The sequence below is a fragment of the Pan paniscus genome, chromosome 19, assembly GCF_029289425.2.
Source record: "Pan paniscus chromosome 19, NHGRI_mPanPan1-v2.0_pri, whole genome shotgun sequence".
Classification (NCBI taxonomy): domain Eukaryota; kingdom Metazoa; phylum Chordata; class Mammalia; order Primates; family Hominidae; genus Pan; species Pan paniscus.
Window position 1 is genome coordinate 85,550,110 of NC_073268.2, and position 26,980 is coordinate 85,577,089.

Genomic DNA, 26,980 nt, shown 5'->3' on the forward strand with positions numbered 1-26,980 from the left:
GCAGTTGTTTGTTTTTGTTTTTGGCTGGATGACTAGAGAGGGGCTGGAGCCTCGAGCACTAGTGTAATAGTTGTTGGATGCCTCTTAAAAGATACATCTTCTAGGCTGCTTCCTGTCTGTTTTCCTTGAGGGAGTGTGCTGGATGTGGTAGTACCTCTGCCAGGTTGACCTGGGTTCATGATTTTGCCTTCTGGATTCAAAGACTTGTTTTTTGTGGATGGTTGGTTGGTTGTTTATTTATTTATTTATTGCCTCATCCTCAGATGTTTAAGGTCACATCAAAAAAAGGGATGAGGGGCCAGGCGTGGTGGCTCACGCCTGTAATTCCAGCACTTTGGGAGGCCAAGGTGGGCGGATCACTTGAGGTCAGGAGTTCGAGACCAGCCTGACCAACATGGTGAAAACCCATCTCTGCTAAAAATACAAAAATTAGCCAAGTGTGGTAGCACACACCTGTAGTCCCAGCTACTCAGGAGATTGATGCAGGAGAATTGCTTGAACCTAGAAGGCGGAGGTTGCAGTGAGCTGAGATTGCACCACTGCACTCCAGCCTGGGTGATAAAAGAGAGACGCCATCTCAAAAAAAAAAAAAAAAAAAAAAGGATGAGGCATCTTGGGTAGTACAGAACAGTAGTTCTCAAGAGGGGTGGTAATGGGGAATTATCTTATCTAGCTAAGTCTCTTCAAATTATTCTCCCTATTACCCTTCTCCCACCTATCCCCTTTTCCCAAGATTCTGGGTGCTTTAGGAAATTTTGGTAAGAACGAGGCTGGTGTGAAAAGTTTGAGAAAGCTGAGTCTACCATTGTGAATCACCAGTTTAATCCAATGATTCTCAACTGTGGCTGCTCATTTATAAAACTCTAGTGAGCTTTCAAAATCACTGCCCCCTAGGCCTCATCCTCATAGACTCTGATTTAATTGATCTGGGGAGGGGCCAAGATACTAATATATTTTTAAATGTTCTCAAGTCATTTTTATGTACAGCTGCGGTGATAACCCCAGGTTTAGACATATGATCTATGGACCTGCCATCAACTAGTTTCTGTTTAGAAGGCTTATTTTCTTCAATTTATTTAAAAAAAAATCATCCAATTGCTTGAATTTTCTTTCACCAGTGTATTTTTTCTCTTACTGGAATTTTCTCCAAAGAATCAGAGCATTGAAACTTTTTAGAGATATTTTAAAAATGAACGTCTTGAGAAATAAATGTTTTTTAATTTTTTTTTTTTTTTTTTTGGAGACGGAGTTTTGCTCTGCCACCCAGGTTGGAGTGCAGTGGCACGATCTCAGCTCACTGCAAGCTCCGCCTCCTGGGTTCACGCCATTATCCTGCCTCAGCCTCCTGAGTAGCTGGGACTACAGGTGCCCACCACCACGCCCAGCTAATTTTTTATATTTTTAGTAAAGACGGGGTTTCACCGTATTAACCAGGATGGTCTCGATCTCCTGACCTCGTGATCCGCCCCGCCTCAGCCTCCCAAAGTGCTGGGATCACAGGCGTGAGCCACTGCGTCCGGCCAATTTTTCTAATTTTAATGTATGCACACATATATGGAAGTTCCAGATACCAGCATCATTGCTCTTCATATAATGACTGCCCTGTGCCTTCTCTCTCCTTATAACACCCATAGTGCCTTCATGGCTGCCTGCAAAGATATCCCCTTCTCTCTCATTTTCTTTTAATTTTAATCCCAGCTACCACAGTTCATTAATTAAAAAATTTTGAGCCGTAGACATGTCTCAGCTTTCCTGAAACTGTTAATTCTATTAATACTGTTTGCTCGGTGTCATGTCATTTCTACTCAAGTAAGTCAGTTTGTCTTATATCTGGGTATATTAAAAATAATACCCTGTCTCTACAAAAAATACACAAATTAGCTGGGTGTGGTGGTGTGCACCTGGGGACCCAGCTACTTGGAAGGCCAAGGTAGGAGGATCGCTTGAGCTTGGAAGGCTGAGGCTGCAGTGAGCCATAATTGTCCCACTGCACTCCAGCCTGGGTGACAGAGCAAGATCCTGCCAAAATAAGATAAAATTAAATAAATAACAAAATGTAATATAAAATAAAATAAAATATGAAACTATCTAGAAACAAAACCCAAATCACTTTACCCTAGAAGTCATTAAAAGATAAATTTTCCTTCCTCAAAGTGTCAGTATTATAGTTCTGGTAGAATGCTATACTTAAGAGTATCAGTTGTCTAAAATAGTCATTTTGTTGGTATGGGAATTAAGAAATAGAAGGGAATCGTTAATTCTGAATTTTATGAGCATTCTTACTTATCCTCAGTTTGACTTTTTCAGCATGCAAGCTCTCCTATTTCAGATCCCAGGTCAATAACTTTTTTCCCTGCCACAAACCACCAATATATTTTCTTTGATATCCCTTAAGTATGAACATTATTTTTCAACTGGGTTGAAAAAGTCATCTTATACTCGAAAAGTAGCACTGATTTTCTTTTAGAGTTTATGACTGGCCTAGAACTTTACGGAAGCAATTTTATTTTTCATACATGTATTCATATATGGGTGCATACCTCCATCCATTAGCCATCTGGTGATTTTACTTGTTTGATGACTGAAAGCTTGAGGTTTGATCTGGAGCTTGGTGGAAAGAATGGAAAAGTGATAATGTTAACAGAAAAGTACCTCTTCTACCTCCTCATGAACATTCCCTGTGCACGTAACTCCCCTTTATCAGCTATTCTTTTACTTTTCTCATGAATAAAGCTGTGTTGTTGAGACATAACTTCATTAAAGGACCTTTTTTTTTTTCGTGAGCTCCATGTTTTTTATATTTTTATTATGTAGGCTATGGTCCTCCCAGACTTCTCAGAAAGGCCCCTCTATGTGCTAAGTGGGGAAGGGAGACTACAGATTTCAAAAGTGAAATATTTAATCTCAAATTTCAAGATAGATACATCTATGTTTTTATTGCCTACATCTGTCTTTGGTATGCAGAAAAAGAACCCATTATACCCACAGCCTAGGTAACTGTCAGAGTATTTGTGAACTTGTGTATCCTACCTAAGCATTCGATGTCACAAAGCTACTAGGTATCATACACCTGCCTAGGTATCATACACGTGCCAAGGAATCAACTTGGCACGATGCCATCACCATGTTGCTAGGTACCATAATTCTGTATCCAGGGAATTGACTTGGTAGCCACTCTTGTCTGGCCCATCCGTACTGATCACTGCTTGTTAGTTGACAGTAAATCACTTAGTTTGTGGGGTGAAGTAGAAAAGCTCTAACAGGCTATCATCACCACACCCAAAGTTAGACCTAGAGTCCAGAGTTCCAGTTTTTGCATTTCTTTTGCAGTAACATCTGACAAATGTTATCTTGAAGGAGAAGGAAGAATTAACCATATGAACGTAAAGGAAAAAAGCAAACCCACAATGGTTTCTTACAAACCCTTCTTTTCTGTATTTATTTTGAGATAGGACTACAGAATGAGATTTTCTTCTTCTTTTTCCTATATATCTCTTTCTTATCATAGGGGTTTTAAGGAGTTCTTGAGTTGGGTTGTGTTGACCATGTCAGCCTTGTTTTGAGATTCATCATAGAGAAGTCTAAGAGAGAAGTCTTGCTTTCTAGTCCTGCAGAAGGGTTAACAAACGAGTTCACAAAAGATTGGAATCTTAGCCGGTTTACACTTTTCATTATAAACTCTTCCTATAGGTTCACAGAAGGAAGTCACTGGAAGTCAACTGCCGAGTGCCAAATCAGCTGGACTTCCCTTTGGCTTTTTCTCCAGGCCTATTTAAGAAGCTGTGGGCCTAACTGACCAGTCTGATGGCATATTGAAGGGTAGTGGAGGCCCACTCAAGCATCAATATTGTCTGACTCAGGGAAACTAGCATAAAACACAGACAGTCAAATACAGTCTCCTACTTGTGTAGGAAGGACAGTAAAAAGAGGCACTAGATGTTTATTTAGCTTTTGACAAATGTATGCCTTGAAACGCGCAATGTGTTTTTATTCTGTGGATGTACCAAATAGCCCTTCTTGGAAATGATCGGGGGAATTCAAATAGGCAGAAATCCTCTGGTCAGCACAAACTACAAGCTAGCAATTCTCAAGACAGCATGAGCTGTTTTTTAGTGTCAGCTATGGTCAGAAGCGTGTGTTGTGGCATTTGGAAAAGGAATTAGGGCAGTTAGCTAATTGCACGCTTGAAAATGACAAGCTCTTTGAAAATTCAAAAGTCTGATTCCAGTTCAAAAAGAAATTGGTGTTGCTTTGAACTCCAAAGTTGTTATTGTATACTGAATTTCAAGTACTTCCTACTAAACATGGAAAATTTGCTTTCCCCCCAACCTTATCCTGAGTGTATTGCTATTCTTAGCCCATGTTTTGAAGTGTTCTTGATTTAAAAGATGGAGAGAATGGGTTATATCAGTTACATTAATTTAATAAACAGCCTTGCTTTGCGGTGTAAGTATTTTCCATTTATATTCTGCAGTAGTGTTTGGGGTAGATTGTGAGCTTTCTAATCTGGGGCCATGAGTCAAGGAATAGCCTATTGACCAGTTAGTCTTGGAGGTTTCAGGAATCCTTAACACTTTATGATGGATCAACTAGGGTACTTTCCCCATATTTTCTTTATACAGAGTTAACAAAAATCTGGAGATTTTTTTTTTCTTTTTTGATACAGTCTCACCCTGTTGCCCAGGCTGGAGTGCAGTGGTGCAATCTCAGCTCACTGCAACCTCTGCCTCCCAGGTTCAAGTGATTCTTGTGCCTCAGCCTCCCTAGTAACTGGGATTACAGGCTCCTGCCACCATGCTCAGCTAATTTTTGTATTTTTAGCAGAGTCGGGGTTTCACCATATTGGCCAGGCTGGTCTTGAACTCCTGACCTCAAGTGAGCTCAAGTGATCCACCTGTCTCACCCTCACAAAGTGTTGGGATTACAGGCATGAGCCACTGCACCTGGCTGAGAAATCTTTATAAGCTGTTCCAGAAGTGAAAAGATAAGATATCCTGACTCAAAATCAGTATTTTAAAAAAATACAGCATTTAAAAAAAATACAGTATTTTTAAAAATGGAGATGTTTAAGCTCATCTATCTGTTGGAAAGAGACAGTCATTTTATCTTTTCTGCTAAATATAAGGTAAAAAATCAGCACATTTTTACATTTGAGAAACAAGCTTTTCTTCCTGACATTGCCTTGGTTCTGTTGTTGACCGATGAAAGCTAGTAATGGAGTGGGCCTGGGTCCTCAGTGAGAATGTTCCAGATGCAATGCGGAGTTTAAGGTCTAAATAGAGACAGCCAGAATCAACCATCTGAATATTGAGTGTGGATTTAATGTTGCGCTTGCGCTTTTTGTTATTTACTTAGCGTGTTACATTGTTCCAACGATAGAGAAGCATTTCTGGTTTTTGATTTGCTTTGAACAATAGTGGGAAATTCAGGGCTTCTAGCCTGTTTTTTTTTTTTTTTTTTTTTTTTTTTTTTTTTTTACCAGGGTCTGTGTGCAAGTCAGCAACGCTCCTGGGATCACATTGCTTCTTCTGTGTTTCTTTCTAGGTAAACTAGCTCTTGAACTTAGAAAGAAACACTTTTGCTTCCTGGGGTTGAGGGCAGGAGACGGTCGTGGTGAGAATGTGCTTAAAGACAGACAAACCAGCTGGAGATGGTCCTTTTAAGTGAAGGGGAGAGGAAGCCGCAACAAGGAGGGACCACCTGTTACACAAAGCACAGCGTTTCTTAATCTCTGCACTCATGACATTTTGGGCTAGAGTGTTCTTTGTTGTGCGGGATTGCCCAGTGCATTACAGGATGTTTAGCAACATCCCTGGCCTCTACCTATTAGATGCCAGTAACACGCTGCCACCAGATGTAACAACCAAAAATGCCTCCTGACATTTTCCGTATATCCTCTGGGGAGCAAAATGACCTCCAGCTGAGAACCACCCACGTAGACTCTCAGCATCTAGGTACCTACAAAACCATCGGTGGGAGTTACACGGACTCATTCATTTCACTCAGCACACGTTCCCATATCAATCAGACTTTGCCGCCTGTTAATTCCTCTTTCTAATGCGCTCTTATTTTTATCCTCAGTTGAGATGAAACTTTCTCTCATAGGTTGTCTGGTCACTGAGGTCACTAGGTCCTAGGTCTGCCCTCAGTTCCAGGTTGAAACTTCTGTCCTCACATCTACCTGTAGCCTGTCTCAGGTTCCCTGGCTTCCACCCACAGCATTGCCTGGAACAAACTGGTAGGCTGATTTTAAGTTGTTTTGGTTCAAAAACTTTCTCTCTCTCTCTTTTTTTTTTAAATTTTATTTCGTTTTAAACCACAGTTTCTCAAAGTGCCTGAACTACTTCGCTCTCTCATGGTTCTGTACCTTACCCCGTCATGCTTAGCTTCAGAGGGTGAGGCAGAGCTCACGTCACACATGCTAGGTCTCATTTGCTCAAAATGATCCGTTAGCTCAAATCCCAGCAACCTAACAATCAGTTACATTTTGATTCCTCCAACTCCAGGCAAAATTCCTTTCCATTCCAATGCCAGGCAAAGCTCCTTTCCATTCATGTATGATTTTGTGGTCCGTTGGGCACAGGAGTCTGTAGGTTGCCTTGCAAATCATAGTTTTTAAAATCATCTTTTTCTGCATTCTGTAACCTGGGATTCCAACTCCAAGTAAATTGTTTCTTTTCTTTTCTTTCTTTCTTTTTCTTTTCTTTTTTTTTTTTTTTCATTTTAAGGCCAGAGTTGGATAGAGGATAGGGATGGGCTGAGAATGGGGTGATGGGTTGGTCTCTTCATCTTACAGTTTTATTACTGTTAAATAATAAGTAACAGCATTTATTGCCTCCGGTATCAAATGTTATTAAATGTCTGTGTCAATGGAGAGCAGAATAACCAGAAGTCACCTGACAATAGCGCATGACCATAAAGTATTTCTAACAAGAATAATTGCTGTCACTGAGTGCGCTCTCTCTTTTATCAGCTGTCGTAAACAGGTCTTATTACCTTTGTCATAAACAAGCAGTATTACCTTAGAAATGTTATGGGGGGTTGGGCACAGTGGCTCACACCTGTACTCCCAGCTCTTTGGAAGGCTGAGGCAGGTGGATCACTTGAGCCTAAGACTTCGAGACCAGCCTGGGCAACATGGTGAAACCCTGCCTCTACAAAAAATACAAAAATTAGCCAGGCATGGTGGCACGTGCCTGTAATCCCAGCTACTCAGGAGGCTGAGGCAGGAAGATCACCTGAGCCTAGGGAGGTGGAGGCTGCAGTGAGCCGAGATTGTATGCCCCTGCACTCCAGCCTGGGCAACATAGCCAGCCCCTGTCTCAAGGAAAAGAAAATAAATATTAGGGGTTTATTGCTTCTATCTCAGGCAGGTTTGGTTAGGACTATATAAAAGCAAATTATACATTCATGGGAAACAGAAGCAAAAAGAACTAGGTACCTGACAGTGAAGAGATAACAAATGGCAATGTAAGAAACACTTGCCAATTTCTTTGTCTGTGGAAATGGCATTAAAGCTGCTTTGAAGGAAAGTAGATTTTTTGAAAAAAAATGGCTATAGATCAGAAAAATTAGTGTGTATATCATCAGTAAAGTATCAAAAGGAAAGTACACACACACGCACGCACACACACACACACAACTATTTTTCCCATTAAGGCACAACCAGGGTGATTTAAAACATGATACATAAGCGTTACAGAAGAGGAAAGTCAAGATAGGAGGCTGTGTTTTCAATACACTTTTAAAGCTGATTATGTTTAGTGTTCTACAGGTTCTGAAATCCTTGTCTAATGAAAATATATATGGCTTCTAGATTTTAATGATTATTTTTTTTTCTTTAAGCTTAAAGAAGAATTCCAAAGAACGGCCTACATACCCAGAGCTAATGGTGAGTATTGTTAGCAATGTAAACATGACTATACTGATAGCTACAAAAGGCAAAGTCACTAAGACCTAAATTATCATCACATCACCATATGGGAAGAGTTGGTTCATTGATACATCAGTGACAGGAATTGAACTCCAGGAAAAAGAGTTAAAGAGTTCATCCTACATCCTTCTTAAACATAGGTTGGGACCTGTCACTATTCTTAGTAGTTTTTTTCCAGGCTAATAAACCTGTCATGATACAGAGCAAATTATGTGTATACAATTTATATTTTTGAATTTAAAAGATATGAGAAGCCTCATATTACTAAGATAAAATTAAGGAAAGTATGATTTAAGAGATTTCAATAATGAGGAAAACTTAAATGCTCTTTGACTGATCAATTTTTGATCAAATATCTGGGCTAAATTAGATGAACAACTTTTTGGGGGGTAGCTAGGGAGGAAAAAAAAATTTTGCTTTTTGTTTTCACTTTGGTGGAAAAAAGTAAGACAAAGCATTATTAGTTTAAATTATACTCCCTCAGCATTCACAGTTTATCACTTGCTGTGTCTATAAAAAGCAAGAGTGAAGAAAGTAAGATCTTAGCATTGTTTGTTGTATTAAAATAATGTTTCTTAATTGTGGTAACTATAGGCCGGGCATGGTGGCTGTTCATGCCTGTAATCCCAGCACTCTGGGAGGCCGAGTTGGGCAGATTGCTTGAGCCCAGGAGTTGGAGACCAACCTGGGCAACATGACGAAGCCCCACCTCTACAAAAAGTACAAAAAATTAGCCAGGCATGGTGGCATTTGCCTGTAGCCCCAGCTACTCAGGAGGCCGAGGTGGCAGGATCACTTGAGCCCGGGAAGTTAAGGCTGCAGTGAGCCGTGATTGTGCCACTGAATTCCAGCCTGGGCAACAGAGTGAGACCCTGTCTCAAAGAAAAACAAACAAACAAACAAACAAAACTCTGGTAACTACAATTCTAAGCTAATTACTAATGATTCTAAAAGCTAAATACAAATGGCAAGGACCTAAACTTGGCAGTGCTTTGCTTTATCTAAGTATATGTTGAATGTAGGAGAAACACATTTTTGGGGGGGAGAAATATATAAAATTCAGACTATTTGCTAATTTATGTTAATTCCTAGATTTGTTTCAATTATCAAGGTTTTCATTTTAGCAGGGGAAGGAAGAGTTACGTTCATGCACAATTTCAAAAGCAATAAAACACTGACACCCTTTCTTACTGGAACACAGTTATTCATCAGGCATTAAATGCTTGCTCCTCTGCTATCCCAGCCACAAGCCCTGCTGTCTTCAAGACCAACTCAGGGCATGTCTTAGAAGCATGGATTCCTAGTGTCAAATGCTGTGGTGAGGTGGCTTAGATATGAGGAAGCACAGCTTGGAAATGTCGAGTCAGGAAGAGTTATAGAAAGCTGATCAGGAAGATGCGTGATAGTTACAGCCAATCACATAGGTTTTCACTTCTGTTGCCTAAGCTTTGATTGAAGATTGAACCATTTTGCAACTGGATGAATTGGAGATGAGACCATCTCATTGGGCCTCCATTGGGTGCATTAAAAGGCAGCCCCTGGTGCTCAGCACTCTACCATCTTTATTCAACTAAAACTCACAGTTAAGGAAATATGAGTAATGTTTGAGAAAATCCTAGCATAGTACATGTTTAAGTTGAATATTTTCTTCCCGATTATTTTTTAATAGCCAGTCAAAGGCTTTTTTGGTTCTGTTTACTCTTTTTTAATATGCTTATGCACCCGCTAGGGCATTTTAAAATTAATTTCATATAAAATACAGTAGATATACAGTTATTCTTGTAGGATACTATGGAGCCTGTAATCCTATTTTATTTATTTATTTATATTTTAATTTTTATTTTTTAGAGATGGAGTCTCATTATGTTGCCCAGGCTGGTCTCGAAGTCCTGGGCTCAAACAATCCCCCTGCCTGGGCCCCCCAAGTAGCTGGGACTACAAGTGTGCACCTGTACTCCTATTCTAAAGTTGCCATGTTTTGTAACCAAGTTCAGATAAGAAGAACATTTTCTATATATTTCTGGCTACTTTTTCTTCTTCCAAATGGTTTCGGATCAGAAATTTCACTGAAACACACTTGAGAAAAGAATGCTTAATATACATGGGCAGCTGATGTCAAATTCTACATTTGTAATATGTTCTAACCCGGTGATATTTTATGGCCTACATATATATCAATGTTATAAAATCATGTCAGTCCCCCTTTTCTTCTTACAGCATTAGTCTTTGTGGTACTGGAAATGGACTTGCCTTTTAAGACTATAACTGTTCCCTGCTTTCCTGTGGAACTGAGGTTTTCAAACGGAAAATCTGAGTCCAAACTCCCTGACTTTAGCATTGGGAAAACACTTGCTGAGAGGCAATTGTTTAGATTTTAGGAGTTGGTGAGGAAGTATGAAGGAAAAAAATAATCCTTTTTCCAGGTGAAGGACAGTTTAATTAAGGCCTTAACCTAGACATGTCCCTCTTATAGAAATCCCAAATGTTTCTCTCCCTAACACGGACTGAAGGGTGTGTATTCTTTAAGATCGTGTCATTTGCTTCTTCTCTCAAATGTCACTGGGGAGTATGACTCAGTAGAATTTGTTCTTCTAAAGTAGGTAGCAGCCAACGATTTCTGTAAAGGACTAAATAGTAAGTATTTTAGTCTTTGTAGGCTATACAGTTGCTGTTTACAATGGCTTAATTCAGTGTTGCAATGTGAAAGCAGCCATATCCGATGTGTTAAAAAAAAAAAGGGGTGTGTGTGGCTGTGTTCCAATAAAACTTTATTTAAAAAAACAAGCAGTGGGCTAAATTTGGCCTCTGGGTCATAGGTAGCTGATCCCTGTCCTAGATGATAATCACCAGAAAAGATAACCAGTTCATTCAAGTGATTGCCCAGTGAAATAATGTTCTCCAATTATCTTAGGAAGTTCTAGATTGAACTGTATGTTAAACAAAGATGCCTGACCCATTCAAAACCATAGTCTTAAGGGATGAGGTGCTGTGCATGGGACAGGGAGACCTGCTGGTGACTGTAGCTTGTCTGTCTATTCCTCGTAGTATGTTCACGGATCTCCATGTTTTCTTCAGGCACATCAGTGAGCCTAAATGGTGTAAAGTCCTCCCTTCTTGTCTCCCTGGCTCCTCTTTTGGGAAACCCAGCCTGGTATTATAGTCTGAGTATTATTCATAGTCCCTCATTTGTCCATTTCCTGGTTGCTGCCCTTGCTAATCTTAATCCATTGCTTATAGGAGGGACTGGGTTCCCTCTTAACCTTTTACAGCCTCAAAACCCACACAAGAAGGCAAGTCACACTTTCCATTTGTCATGCCTACCCGTTTTCCCCTCCCCCTGCCCTTCTGGCTCTCATAGCATTTTCTCAACCTGGGAATAAATGGAAAGATGCCTAGCGATTTTCTTTTTTTTTGATTACAGCCTTCAAGTCAGGTTATTTAATTCATTTGCAGACTCAGGCAACATCTACTGAGCTAATAGCCACTAGCAGAACAAAAGGCAAGGTGGGGCTGGCAGGTGTTGGAAGCAGTCACCAAGATAATCTGAGGTTTGGCATGTCCTGTTTTGATAGTAAAAAGCTTTTAAGTACATTAAAAGATTTCCAAATGTCCAGAGGACATGGGAAAGCTAATAAGCATGATGGTAGAGTCCTTGGTAAGTGTGCTGTGTATGTGGTTACTAATCAGAAGTATGGCTGCTATTTCGTTTTTGAGGGAGCTCAGGAGGAAGGACCTGGCACTCAGAGCTTCAGTTGATTTCATGAGTGTAAGGATCCAAGCCAGCACCCAACCTGTGTCCTCAGATGGGCAAAGGGAGAAAATCTCTTTTCCATTTTCTGAGTCATGATACTTAATCGTGACCCGCTATCTTCTTTGGGGTTTTTATTTCTTTGTTCCTTTCCCATTTGCATTGTTTCCTAGAGTTTTCCATGAGTGGGAACTCAGTTTTCCACGGAGCTGACTCATCCAACCCTCCGCTGTCAGGTTTAAAACAAATATAATTAGAAAACCTACAGCTGGGCAACATAAAGGTTGTAAACTAAACTCCCTAAAGTCAGGGGAAACAGAGTGAGTCACTTATGTGTCTGGATGTAAAAATGCTTACATTTAGCTACTCAACTGGTCATTGAAAATAGTACTACCAGGCAATCAAGGAAGTGAGCATGGGAGGTGAGACATGTAGGACTAAGTTCTACCTGTAGGAATTATCCATTTTGGGTAGGTTTGGTTGGTTCTATTTCCACTGTAAGAACTGTGGCTCATGACCTGATATATCTTTCTAAGTAGAGGTGGCAGGCTCCACTGTGAGAGCTGGGCACTTATTGTAACAAAATTGAGCAGTTTGGGGAGAATTGTTCTAGTGCAGAGAAAATGGCTTCCTGTTCAGAATTGTTTTGAAATGCATGGCCTCTTGAATCACATACCATGCTTGCTCCCCTAGCAAAGCATAAGACTTGTTATGTTTTTAGAGTTTACTTGTTCCGAGCTGTGAGGATAGAGACTCTTCTTTTCCCTTTTCAATCTTTAATCTCCGAGTTCAGTTTTCTCTGCACATAACTAGAGTTTGGCAGTCTACATTATTTTTCAGATGGATCAACTCTTCATCAGGAGAGACATAAATAAAGCTCGTGGCTTGGCAAATGGCTTTAACTGTTTTAGTCTAAACCAATTCTCCAACGTCAAGGGCAAGGGCTACCTTCCTTGAACATTTACTGTTCAACAAAATTGGCTTCTCATTCCATCATCTTTTTCCTGAGAAATAAAAGTGCATACTGCTGGCCGGGCATGGTGGCACACGCCTGCAATCCCAGCACTTTGGGAGGCCGAGGCTGGCAGATCACGAGGTCAGGAGATCAAGACCATCCTGGGTAACACAGTGAAACCCTGTCTCTACTAAAAATATAAAAAATTAGCCGGGCATGGTGGCATGCACCTGTAGTCCCAGCTACTCGGGAGACTGAGGCAGGAGAATCACTTGAACCCGGGAGGCAGGGTTTGCAGTGAGCCAAGATCGCACCACTGCACTCCAGCCTGGGCAACAGAGCGAGACTCCATCTCAAAAAGAAAAAAGTACATACACCTATGAATTGTCTTATTATCTTACGACTATATTAGCCTAAAATGACCTTGTGGGGCCCAGGGCTATTTGTAAATCAGAGTTTGGGTTGTTTTTTGTCAATCTTTGTATTTTGCTGTAGATGAGACTTACGTAGCATAATTACACTTTTTTTTTTTAATTTAAAGAATATAGTGGAAACCTAGAGATATCAAGATGGAAAGAGTGACAACTAAGAGATATCTTTAAAATGTTTGCATCACTAGATGTGTGCTTGATTTTGGAAAGGGTAGGAAAAGCCCAGCCTAGCTCTGATAGGGATACTTAATCCCTGTACCAAGCAGATCTATTCATTTGCTAATCTCATATATTGATTGTCTGTAAGATATTAATACCATGTTTTATCTTTTTCTTTTTCTTTTCCAGCAACATCCATTTTTCACCCTACATGAATCCAAAGGAACAGATGTGGCATCTTTTGTAAAACTGATTCTTGGAGACTAAAAAGCAATGGACTTAATCGGTTGACCCTACTGTGGATTGGTGGGTTTCGGGGTGAAGCAAGTTCACTACAGCATCAATAGAAAGTCATCTTTGAGATAATTTAACCCTGCCTCTCAGAGGGTTTTCTCTCCCAATTTTCTTTTTATTCCCCCTCTTAAGGGGGCCTTGGAATCTATAGTATAGAATGAACTGTCTAGATGGATGAATTATGATAAAGGCTTAGGACTTCAAAAGGTGATTAAATATTTAATGATGTGTCATATGAGTCCTCAAGCTTCTCAGACTTCTCTTATTCTTTACAAAATGAATGCATTGGCCCTGACAAAAAGGTGCTACGGTAGTGATGAAATTATAAGTAGATTTGTAGTTTGTCCCATTTATTATTTTAATATTTATGTTTAAGTGCTTGGTTGAAAAGATTCCATTTTATACAAGAAGGGAGATTCAAAAAAAAATATAAGGTTGGGTTAGCAATATTTATAGGGCTTTTATTTTTTAAGTTCAATTGTGTCTGTGGTCCAGAAGAAATTATTTAATATGCATCTTTGAGAATATTATAAAAATATCAAAAAGGAGCTCTTCTTGTGAAATGTCTGTTCCAGCTGTTGTGACTGCTGCCATTTTTGCAAACATCTGCCCAATCCTGGGTGATCACCACATCTTTTAGGGGAAGTGACAAGATGCTCTGGTCATACTCTTTTTCCCAACTTTGTAAAACATAAAAATCACTCATATCACAGCTCAAAGAGTAAAACATTTGGTTCTCCTGACACTTGTGGTATAGTATTAGTGGAAAGTGATTCGTAATATGATTTTATATCCACCTACCTATTCATCTACCTGTGTGTGTGTGTGTGTTTGTGTGTCTATTTGGCAATTCACAAGTCCTGCCAAGTGGTTTCTATGAGCATCTCTGTTTGGTAAGGAGGACATTTGTCAGTTTTGAGGGGGACATGTGTTAAATCACAGAAAAAAATGGTGCCTTCTTCTGCGTTTGTCCCTCCTGCCATGTGTAAGTTCTAAGGATTGTCTTTGTAGTTAATGTACTCTTTGGCTTTGTTTGTTTGTTTTCTTGTTCAGTGAAGCAGCCTTACTATTCATAGAAGGGCTAGAATAGGAGAAAATTAAAGGTAGTGAGTAATTCTTTGATAAGATGAGGAAATAATGGGAAAGGTTGAATTAATTCCTAGGCATGGACTACCAGATGACCACAAGTTGTGTTGAGGCCGCATCTTTCTTCAGCAGCGTGCAATAGCTGGCTCCTCTATAGGAGATGAGCTTCATTGGGAGCTCCTAGCAAGTTGACTAAACAGCAAAAGTTCTTTCTCATGGCTAAATATACCCACAGGTTCTATGATCTGTAGCTCTAGGTTTCTTGATGATCAAGGAGTGAAGTAATTGACAGGGAAAATATACACCTATGATAAATAACCAGGAAGCATTGCTTTTGGACAAGGAAGGACAGAGGATTTTGATTTTAAAAAGAAGAAAAAAACACCTTATTTTTTCTTTCTTGGCCTCAAGTTCAATATGGAGAGGATTGCTTCCCTGAATCCTCTCTTCCTTCCCCTTTTAGATTTTGAAGTGCAATCATATGTTTTTCTCTGTTTGCATTTTTTCCTCCTTGTTCTTGACAAGGAGGAGTTGCTCCTGCCCAGAATGAGTGTGACACTTCCGAACACTTCTTCATATTCAGTTCCAAGATATATCTGCTTGATTAAACATGAGCTTCCTCTGCTCTGAAGCTACCTCTGTCCTCATTTTATTCTAGCCAGAAAAGGAGTATCACCCTAGTGATTATGGCTGTTCACTTTCCCATCTCTCTTCCTAAATCTGGAAGTTCTTCTCTTGGAGATCAAGAGAAAAATTACAATTGTATTCCTTACTTTATTCACCCATCTATGAAAACGGGAAGCAATAGGAAAAAAAATCCGGTTACTCCATTTTAGCTTTTGGTGAACGATGTAAAGCAAATTGTCTCTCTGGTCTAGGTCTGATTACTCTTACCTGTTTTTCCACTTTGAGACATTCTAAACAGAATGTGTAACTTCTCATATGTATGCCTCTCCCATCTGTGAACCTAGGCCAAACTTGCAAAAACAATCATATTAATAGTAGGGTAGAGAAAAAGTTAGTCTATGGTTCTCAACCCTCGTGTACATTGGAACCATCTGGGAGCTGTGAACACTGTCGCTGCCAATGTTCCAGTCACCAGAGATTTGGATTTAACTGGTGGGGCCTAGGAATTGGTGTTTTTTTGTTTTGTTTTGTTTTTTACACACCTTCGTGTGATTCTGATATGAAGCTGGGTTCAGAACACTGATCTAGTACCTTCTAAAGAGAACTGACTTAAATTTACTTTCTTTTGAACATTTGCAGGGAGTAACATGCCATTGCAGAGAGTAACAAAAACAGGTCCTATTTCTTTCCCTGTCCTCATCAGTGGAAATCTCTTTGTCACTCTGAGGGAAGGCATGTTCCTGGGATACTGATAGGAAGTTTAGAACACCTTTTCCCCAGAGAAGCAATATTTTGCACTGTTATTAAATATCTTACAGGGTAAAGTCAAAAGAATGACCTGATAGCCTCACAAGACTAAATTTTAGAGCATGGTTTTGTTTTTGGAAAACTGTGTTGTAAGTGCCAATCAACCAACTTTTGAAAAAATCAAGATACCTAAACTATATATAAATGGGGAGTATTCTGTACATATAGACTTATATATAAAGACATCTGTGTTCACGGATGACCCTCAAAATAGTTAATGCCCCACCAGCATAGACCATCTGAATATCAGCCCTGTCTACACCTATCAATGTATTACAAAATCAGTATAGCTCTACAAAAGAGATCATGCTTATTTCCCCAGATGTATTTGATTTTATGTCATATAATTGTCCATGTTATAATTTTTGAAAATGTTTATTAAAATAGCCATCTTTTTTGATATTATTGGTTTAAGAGGTGTGCCCAAAAAAGTAATATGCATAACTTTTAAGACTATTACCCTATGTTTGTACGTATGAGTGAATATTGCCCACCAGAGTAGCCATCTTGAGAGACTACATATTTGTATTCATAATGCTATTAAATTATTTTTGCCACTCCTGTTTCAGAAAAGGCTTTAGAATCCACTCCCTCCTCTGAGATGTGTGTCATCATTTGAGAATTATTACTTAGGTTTTGTTGTTGTTTGTTTTGCTTTTTACAAAAATCCTTACCAGGTGTTTCCCCCTTTGATTTACCTGCCTTGTTTATCAGATTTTGCACAAAGTTGTGTTTGACAATTTCTAGAAGTTAAATCTTCCCTCAGAGCTGGAGTTTTAGCATCATTGACTCTTTGTAAAACGCCATGTCATGGGCTCTGAAGATAATTTCAAATGAAGATTTCCACACCCCGCCCCCACCACCCCTGCCCAAAGTGCATGATTATTTTTAAGCAGAGTCATTCTTCCACCAGAATAAGTGTAATCTCCCAAAATGACTACTTTGAAGGAGATAGAACCCCCATAAAGGTATATGTTTGTTGATAAAATATCAGGTCATCACGGATTTTGCAAGTGAAAGTCACCTATCTTCTATGATTGAAGGTCCTGATGTGGGGGAATAATCTATTTTTTCTAAAGACTGTGTTTGGTCACACTGATTTAATCAGAACAAATGGGTTAAATAAGCAGCTTTTATCACAGTTAAGCCATCTGAAATGGAAACAAGTATGTATGGGCATGGCTTGAAATTGTTTGTATTTTACAGTTCTTGTATATCCTTCAAGCCTAACAAAAAATTGTATGTGCCAGAGATTCCTAAACTTTCTGTGTTCAGGGTGCCATTAGTTGTCTTGGTACTTTTTTCATGGTGCCCCAGGCCAAAATATATACTTAATAGTTCAGTGTTTTAAGTAATTAGGTCCCAACAGCTTAATAATAGCAGTTTGCACAGTGTCCTGCATATATCACTATATTTCCCTTAAAAATTTCCAACATTGGCTGAGCATGGTGACTCACGCCTGTAATCCCAGCACTTTGGGAGGCTGAGGCAGGTGGATCACCTCGGGTCAGGAATTTGAGACCAGCCTGACTAACATGATGAAACCCCGTCTCTACTAAAAATACAAAATTAGCTGGGCATGGTGGCACATGCCTGTAATCCCAGCTACTCAGGAGGCTGAGGCAGGAGAATTGCTTGAACCCGGGAGGCGGAGGTTGCAGTGAGCCGACATCGTGTCATTGCACTCCAGCCTGGGCAACAAGAGCAAAACTTCATCTCAAAAAAAAAAAAAAAAATGTACAACATCTTGCTTAGCCTGTGTGTGTTCTGTGGTACCTTGGAATAGCTCAGTACATAATTTGGGGACCACAAATATCTATTATGCCAATGTTTGCACTGTCTGCTGTTGGTGACCCTCAAAATGAAATTCTTGGCCACTCAACTCTCCACATTATTTCACTCTTTGTTTTGTTATTATTAGTATTCTTCTTGCTTGCCATTGGCTAATTCATTTTTTAACTGCAACCATACTCTTCTTTGCTGTTCATCAGCCCTGCAATGCCGTAGTGTCTTAGTCTAGAAAAATGCAATACTCATAAGCCCCAGCATCGGAGGAGGCTGGTGCTAAGATGGACAGGGTTCCTGATTTCTCTCATTGAACTTGATTTAGTGTCTTGGGAATTATAATCTCAAAGGAGGCAGAGAGGGGTTAATGTTGCATAATTTATCACTAAAATGTCTTTGTTGACCAAGGGGCTTTATTAATTATGCTCAGAGAAACAATTCTGTTTCTCTTAAAAGTGTCTAACAAAACACTTTTTTCTTTGGCCTGAAAGGACAGTGGATACCTAGTTCCTAATTTCCTACCCAAATGCTGTTTTGGCTGTGTTACTCCCTCTGCCCTCGAAGCTAAGATTTGTATATTTACAAAATTTATTGGAGCTGGTAGTCAGATCTAGTAAAATGGATTAAATGTCAATTGTGCTGGGATTTTGCCTTAACATCTATCTATGACTTGAAGAGGGATTTGTTGGCTCAAAGGATCTTCTGCTTTTAATGAATTAGCAAGTGAAAAGGTATTTGAATAAATGTCAGCTTCATAGGACTTTTTTTTTTTTTAACTTTTCAAATGGAAGGTGCAGTTTTCAATTAGGCCTCTGAAAATTTACATAGTCAGATGGAAAAATGCCAGAGTAAAATCTAGGAAGAAGGAGCTACCAGACCCGATAGAATAGAAAGAAAACTATTTTATTCTAGGAGGTCTATGTTCCTCTTGTGTTTGAGTGGCTCTAGAGCTGTTAAATGTGCTGACAGCTAAAGATGCTCTTTGGGGTGTTTTTTGGCTTTAATTTGGGTACTATGGATTCTTTTGGGAATCTGTTGAAAGCTAGGACCTTTTCCCCAGGAAAATTTACATTGTATATGAAACACATAATTTTGCAAACTTTTTTTGGTTGTTGTTGGGAGGGGGTTGCAGTTTATATACTCCACGGGGTTAGTAGCTCTGTTCTGTAGAATATTGACTGTGACATCCTAGACCATGGTTGGCAAACTTTTTCTGTATAGGACCAGATAGTAAATATTTTTGGCTTTGTGTGTTATACCATCTCTGTCACAGTTACTCAGCTCTGCTGTTGTATCATGAAAGCATCTATACGTAATACACAAATGAATGAGCCTGGTGGCTGTGTTCCAATAAAACTTTATTTACAAACCAAGCAATGGGCCAAATTTGGCCCACAGGCCATGGTTTGCCAACACCAGTCTTACAGCATTAAATATAAAACTCTGATTAACTAGATGTGTAGAGTTCTTCCATTTTAGTGACTATTGAGCTCAGCTGCTGTTGAGGCAGATTAGGAAAATGGACATAGGAAACTGGATTCAGAAAGGATGAGGACTGTTTAGTCCCATGAAAGTTGCTTGTTAATGTCCTCAGGTAAGTATGAATTGTTCTGGAAGCTGATAGAACAATTTTCTTCAGATCAAACTGAAGTACTTACTTTTTCCATTTCTATGCAATCACCAACATAATTTACTTCAATTTGGAAATAAATGTCACAGTTCTCTTAGTTGTTAACTGTATCCTTGGCTTAGGTTATTTGCATTTTCTTTCTTTCTTTCTGTAGTGTGGTTTATACACAAGGAGAATCACAAACCCAGACACTAGTCAATCTCTCTATTCCCTGACCTGTACTGAGATTGGGGAATTTGGGAGGTCAGACTTACCTCAAACGTAGAAGAAGGCAGATAGAGCTCTTAACCTTTTCCAACTTATCCACCTCAATTATTTGTTCACATTTTAAGGAAGTAGGAAAGAGTAGTCTGAAGTCACAAAATTTGTTCTCAGGTGTTCTTAAAGCTCCCTGTTCTCACTGCGACAGAAGACTCAGGCCTACTCATTTTGTGCTGTCCCACAAAAGTGAGAGGAGTACTTCTCTTTTTTTAAATCATCAGTAAATTTCAATTTTAAGGGGCCTATGCAAAATGCCTCCTTTCTGATGTGATTTTCTTGGGTTGCTGGCCCTAGTTGAATTTATGGGCCCTGAAGCCTCTAGTGGAAATCTTGTCTTCCCTATAGAATGAGAACAGCTATGTAATTTGCTTCACCTTCCGTTAGGACTTGCACCCTCTTTGCCATACAGAATGCTATAAAAATGACAGTCTGCCAGTGACCGAAGCTTTCTCATTTTTTTTTCTTCCAGAACAATAATAGCACACATCTTGGTTAAAGCTATAGTCTCCTTATTATTCAGAAATATTCTTTTTCCTGCTGCACCATTAGGCAAACATACATTATGCTTAGAATGATACTTGGAAACTCCTTAACAGGGCATATTGAAGTATTTGATCCAGCAACTTACCTAAAAGAATGTTTGCTCTTCACCTAGGGAAATAAAACCTGAATTTCAGAGCCTTCAAAATGAAATTATCCTTCCAGGGGAAGCACATTGCCACCAAATACATCACTCACTACCTGTTCCTGGTGACTACATAGAAGATGTGTTATTTTTCTGAGGTTTAGAAAGTCACTGTTTACAGCTATGCAAATATTGTACTATTACAGATTTTTCTAATGAAGTAGTTTGAAATCAAGACTTTAGTGGAAGGTAATCTTTTCAGTTTCTGACCCAGATTTCTTTTTCAAGCAAAACTCCTCTGAAAGCCTCTTTGCTATAGAGGTGATGAAGGCACTTGCTAGCCTAAGCAGAAACATAAAGTAAAAAACTTTGTAGTAGGGAATTTTTGTTGGTAAGAAATCAGTATCATCTTGTAACACAAACACGTGTTAATAGAACTTAAAAATACTCAGCCTAATTCCTTGGGACTTTCAGTATCTTGACATCACTTGTATTATCATTTGAACTTGGACATTGAGCCCTTTATTTTTGGGAGTTTACAGTTAAATTTTGGAAGAATTGTGTTGTATTTCTTTCTTAGATGTTGTCAGTATGAACAGAATTTTTTTGTGGACAGTTAATCTTGATGTGCTCCATAGCTTTCTCCAGTTTACACTTTTGCATTTCTGAGATTCAGGGTCTTTTTCAAGGAAGGAGGCTAATGTTTAAGGCCTGGAGGCTGAATTCAGGGAGCGTATTGGCAAGTTTAGGCACTTACTTGTGTCTTAATGTGGGAAACAGAACTTTCTAAGTAATTTCTGGAGTTTGTAGCTTAGACCAGGCCTTCAAAAGTCTTTTCTGTTTTCCTTTGCTGCAATTTGCTTGTTATTTCTCTGCCGGTCACAGATGACCTGGACTGACTTAATGCTTTTGTGGTAAGGAACTGATCTGGCCATTTTCATATAACAAAAATCAAAGTCAACAATTTTGTATCAGGCTGCCTAAATGAACCCTATTGTTTCCAGTTCTTAAAAATTTAAGGGCTATCTAAGAAAAGTTTAAGCAAAACCCTCATTCCAAACATGCGACCTCATAATAAGAACTTCCTTTAAAGATGAGCAGCAAGGTTGGGTATCTGATTTCACTAAGTAATATTCTATTGTGGTCAGAAATGGGTAATTTGCATCATTTGGTCACTATCAATATTTGTGTTGGAGTCTGCAAGATATTTCAACAAAGTAAGCCAAACCACTATCTTAGGGGATTGTTGCTGGACTTTGGAATATAAGGCTGAACAGTGATGTGAAGTCATGTTTGGGGGCTGGAAGAAGTGATAAATGCAAAGGTTGGTGCTAAATTAGGAACCCCTTGAAGGAGCAAGCTGATTAAAAAAAAAAAAGCTGGCAGACAAGTATATCTTTTAATTTATTTGCAGTGTTGCTATATTATAGAGATGATTTACTATGGGAAAACCCATCAAAAAGCCAAACCTTTATTGTTATTTTTCCTTAAAAATACTGAGCTATAAGAAGATTCAGAGAGTGGCATTAATTTGGGTATCAGAACATTTTCTTTTGTATCCCTAGTGTTATTGATTTGAAAGAGTTACCTTTTCAGACAGATGGCTGAACAAAAGTAAATGATTAACGGGAAATTTGATGGTTGAGAAAAAGGAACGATATGCCTAAAGCATTTTGAGAATATACCCCTCATCCATCAGCCACCTCTGGGTAAAGAAACACAAATACCAAAGCCTGAGCTCCTTAACCTTTTGTTCCAGAGGGCAGACATTTTTAAGAAAGGTGGATGTTAGAGAAGGTTACCTGATGAGCAAGCTTCTTTCCCATAATTCAGAGAACTGTGAATGTACTTAGAAATACACTACAGGTCTTCACCAGATGGACTAGATTTTATAATTTTAAAATATAATACTGAAAGCTAGTTTGAAGTTTCAGAAGCCATGAATGATGGGGAAGAAGTAGTTTTTTATTTTATTTTATTTTTCTGATCTCAAGTTGTTTGTCCTGTTGTATGTTCAATACTTGGGGAGATAAGAGCGAGGTACAGCTGTGGTTTTCAGACCATATTCAGTGGTGCCCCTGAGGGTCTCTTGTGAACAGAAGGCAAAAAGAGTGTGATGAAGGTGAACTCTGCCTATCTGAACCTCTGTCAACCTCCAGTCAGAATATCTGGCTTCTAGTATTGTTCCTTTTAACTGGAAGTCTCTGTGGCCATTAAAAACTTGGGAACGTTGGATTAAATGACCACTTTAGGACTTTAAACAGTCTCAAATATGGGAAATTTTATAGCCAACCATGGCTGTGAGTTCCTGGCTTTTGCCGTATTGAGTATGCTCACAGAGATAGGGAGATAGGTGGCCAGAAGACAGGGTCATTTAATTTTAATTGAGCATAAATCATTTTGAAAGAAAAGTGCAAGGAATTGTTGTATGACAGCCATGCATTATAGATCCTTACATGCGACATTTTCCTAAAGTGGTTGAGAATGACCTGATCTTTGTTCACCATCTCAGTGACAAGGTGTGGAGTGACTGGGCTCTTCATACGCAGTGGAATTTTTGCACCTCTAGGTTTGCAGAGGCAGGAGTTACCGTTTTTGTTCATTGACCTATCAGAAAAAAGCAAATCCTTTGGACAATGTTGACACAGACAGGGGTATGGTCTGAGACTCAAGCTAACAGAGCTACCCCTTGCTGCCTTTTGCAAAGGTGTTGTAGGTGGAGAAGGGTAATGGAAACCTGGTACAGCCTTTAGAAGTTGGAAGCTGTGGTGGCGTATCTGTCATGAACTGCACACAAGGGAATGCTTAAACACCAGCTGAGTCATATCAGGTGCCTTGTACACACACATAAAGAGTCTGGTGAATTCTGACAGTGTTATGTTTGCCACTAGAGCAAATGTAATAGCTGGGGTTTCACAGCAACTCTTTTAGAAAACTATATGTGCCAAAAATTTACATTGGGCAGCAGTTTATAGTGTTCTTGGCCAATCTGCATAAAAGCCACTTGAGGAGGTTTGATTAAGAAAATTCTGTTTATCTCCTGTATTACCTCTGTGTTTGATTTATTCTTTAGTCTCAAATTTATTTTCTGAGTGGACTGATTTTCTATATGAACTGAAATGATGTTTTAATAGAATAATAGGTATTTTTAGAGGAAAAGTATTTTTTTTGTGTAATTCGCTTACACAACTAGGACATACTTCCTATGATACTGAATCATCAAATTGAGTCATTTAAAGCTGAAAGAGGTGTTAGGAATGTAGTTTCACATTATTTAAATACATGAACAGTTTTCTATATATTTTGTGAAAATCTTGATGAGACACTAGAATTTCTTTATGGAATTGAACTTTACAAGAATTTTAATAAAAGAGGTGGATTTCTTCAGCTTTCTTTGTGCTTCAGTTTCATAGCTGAAAATGCTGCTTCCGTTTGTTAATATGGACTTTGTAAGGAAACACAACAACACGTTTTCTTACCTTCTGTAAATTTTGTGATAGACACATGTTATTTGTATATATGATTGATTGTTTGCCTGTTGCACCCTAAAGTTATTTTCAAACCATGTTTATTGCAAAGAGAGCCTTTGGGCAAGTGGAAAATGCCCTGATGCTAGAATGAGGTAGTTCCATAAGCTAGTTAGGAGCTTGCTACCTCTTCTTGGTACCTGAAATATTCTGAAAGGAGATCGGAGAGGTCCTATGCACCCCTGTCTTTCAAAACCCACCTCCAGCACTTCAAAGTAGTGTCTCTGGAGAGTTTAAAATAAAAGAATGAATGCTATTCAGTGGATTCCCTCATTGAGGCTCCCATCTTTCCTGCCAGGTGCAGCTTTTTCTGGTTGGAATCATCTCTTCTTTACGGATTGCCGCATTGTCTCTTTGTGAATGAGGCAGGCTGAACTGTAGAGCATGAAACTCATTAGAAGTTTATAAAGTAAAGACCTGTAAAGCATGTGGGTGGAATGTTTCCATGCTCTTGAGGTGAATATTAAATTTAAATTCTGGCCTTTGGGAACTCTTTGCTTGTGAGCTGAAGAAGGAAAGAAGGAGTTGGGGGTGTATATCTAACTGTGTTTTTCTATATGGAAATATATGAGCATCAAGTGATAACTTCAATAAGGCCTCAGGATTGTATTTAAAATACCTGTTTTGTGGGACAGCATGCCTTTGTTTTCTTTGCCTGTTGGCTTTGGTGGCTCCAAACATTTTCATTTTAGGCTAGCTTTCCTGTCACCCAGGTTGTGTGCATTTTTTTTTCATTTGAACTATTGTTTATCATTATTAATGATGTTATCTCCAAATCCCAAAGCCAAGGAAATAGCCAGTATGCAGGACTTGCAGTAGATATAAGCATTGGTGTTAACATAGGTTAAGTTTTGATAGTGTTCCCAGAAATATACTGAATTGAGGCATAATGTAGCTTTAAAGAAATTATGTTTCTTTTTAACATTTGGAGAAGCCACCTGTCCTGGGTCCCTATTCTTGAGAAATTCATCTTTTCATGCAAATAACATTGATGGGGGACAAGACTGGATGATTGACTTCTATCAGTCAGTAGACAAGGAAGTATAATAATTGCCAAAGGTGAGGGTAATTTTGCCTTACAAGTATGTAGGTCATTCTGTGGTGGGATTTCCCATCACATCTAGTAAAAAACAACCTTTTCATTTCCCTCCTTTCTAATCCAAGATCATATTTTTAAAAAGTAGGTTTCTGATGTGCCATGAAATATTTCTGTGAATCTGTGTTTTTGACCAAGGAAACAGCTGAGATATTAAACCATGTGGTTGTTCCACGGTTCATCTGGCTACCGTTCTGGGTCCCCTCTGACCACCTCAAAAAGAAAATGAAATTGGGAGATTAAATCAAGCTTGACCTCCTCTTTTAATGAGGAACTTTCACGTTGACTTCCTATCTCAGGATATTCTTCAGTTTCATACTGCTGAGGAGAAAGGAACAAGCTGCAGACACTGTAACTGGTCTCCAGATGTGTGTATATGCGTGTAAAACTTCACACCGTGTGTGTTGTGTTCAATGTTGTGTCAATCTACAAACTGACTCAAACAAAAGTTTAACGATAGAGAAGACAGTGATAATGGCAAAAAAAAAACACCCAACCACCTTTTTCCGTCAAAGTGCTTGCTATGGCTTTCATAGCTGGGACAAGTAACATTAAGTATTCAGGAGCAAAGTGTTCTTGAAAGAAAATGGTGTGTTGATCTCATAAGAAAATGTACAACCAATAAAAGACATTTTAAAAAGCGTAGTGAGTCTGTACATTAATTGAGTTGTTGGAAACCCTATATTCCAGGAACATGGTATAAAAGGCTCTCCCGGTAAAAGCTTTCCTGGACTATATATTCTTGTTATTCTTTCTCTATGCTTTTCCTATTTCTACCACCGCACTTCCAAAACAGACTAGAAAAAAACCTAACAACACAACAGTATTGCAGTCGTATTAGTCTGTTTTCATGCTGCTGATAAAAACATAACTGAGACTGTGCAATTAACGAAAGAAAGTGGTTTAATGTACTCACAGTTCCACGTGGCTGGGGAGGCTTCACAATCACAGTGTAAGACGAAAGGCATGTCTCAACATGGTGGTAGACAAGAGGAGAGAGAGAGCCCAGCAAAAGGGTAGCCCCTCATAAGACCCTCAAATCTCTTGAGACTTACTCACTCTCATGAGAACAGTATGAGGGAAACTGCCTCCATGATTCAATTATCTCCCACTGGGTCCCTCCCACAACACATGGGAATTATGGGAACTAAAATAATTTGGGTGGGGACATAGCCAAACCATATCAGCTGCCCTGAAGACTCATTAGAAAATCATTTCAAGGCCAAGCGTGGTGGCTCACGCCTGTAGTCCTAGCACTTTGGGAGGCAGAGGCAGGCAGATTGCCTGAGCTCAGGAGTTTGAGGCCAGCCCAGGCCACATGGCAAAACCCCATCTCTGCTAAAAATACAAAAAATTATCTGGGTGTGGTGGTGCACATCTCTAATCCCAGCTACTTGAGAGGCTGAGGCACAAGAATTGCTTAAACCTGAGAGGCGGAGGTTGTTGCAGTGAGCAGAGATCATGCCACTGAACTCCAGCCTGGATGACAGAGTTAGACTCTGTCTCAAAAAAAAAAAAAAAAAAAAAAAATCATTTCTAGTCTACTTCAGACTCAATATATTTGTTTTTTTTTTTCTTCCCCAAGACAGAGTCTTGTTCGGTCGCCCAGAGCTGGAGTGCAATGGCGTGATCTTGGCTCACTGCAACCTCCGCCTCCTGGGTCCAAGCAATTCTCCTGCCTCAGCCTCTTGAGTAGCTGGGATTACAGGCATGTGCCACCACCCCTGGCTAATTTTTGTGTTTTTAGTAGAGACAGGGTTTCACCATGTTGGCCAGGCTTGTCTCGAACTCCTGACCTCGTGATCCGCCTGCCTCGGCCTCCCAAAGTGCTGGGATTACAGGTGTGAGCCACCGTGCCCAGCCTCAGACTCAATATTATTATAGGCAGCCTAGGTTGGAAGTGAAGGCCAAGATTTTATTATTAAAATCAGATGGCTTTTGGTGAGGATGAGTCCAGATGGATCAAATGAAAAGATTAAGACCAACTGTCTTGGCTTCCATGTGTTGCTGACACTG

The 26,980-nt window shown here is 39.3% G+C and overlaps 1 protein-coding gene across 4 annotated transcripts in view; it reads left to right on the forward strand.

Annotated features, from left to right (window-relative positions):
• MAP2K6 (mitogen-activated protein kinase kinase 6) overlaps nt 1–23,728 on the forward strand; it is a 139,486-nt gene extending 115,758 nt beyond the window's left edge. For all 4 annotated transcript variants that reach the window (XM_003808944.6, XM_008961092.6, XM_008961093.4 and 1 more), the window contains exons 11-12: nt 7,846–7,891; nt 13,416–23,728. In XM_003808944.6, coding sequence (XP_003808992.1) covers nt 7,846–7,891; nt 13,416–13,493 — 124 coding nt within the window. In that variant the 3' untranslated portion in view covers nt 13,494–23,728. The remainder of the gene's footprint in view (nt 1–7,845; nt 7,892–13,415) is intronic.
• The last annotated feature ends 3,252 nt before the right edge of the window (nt 23,729–26,980 follow it).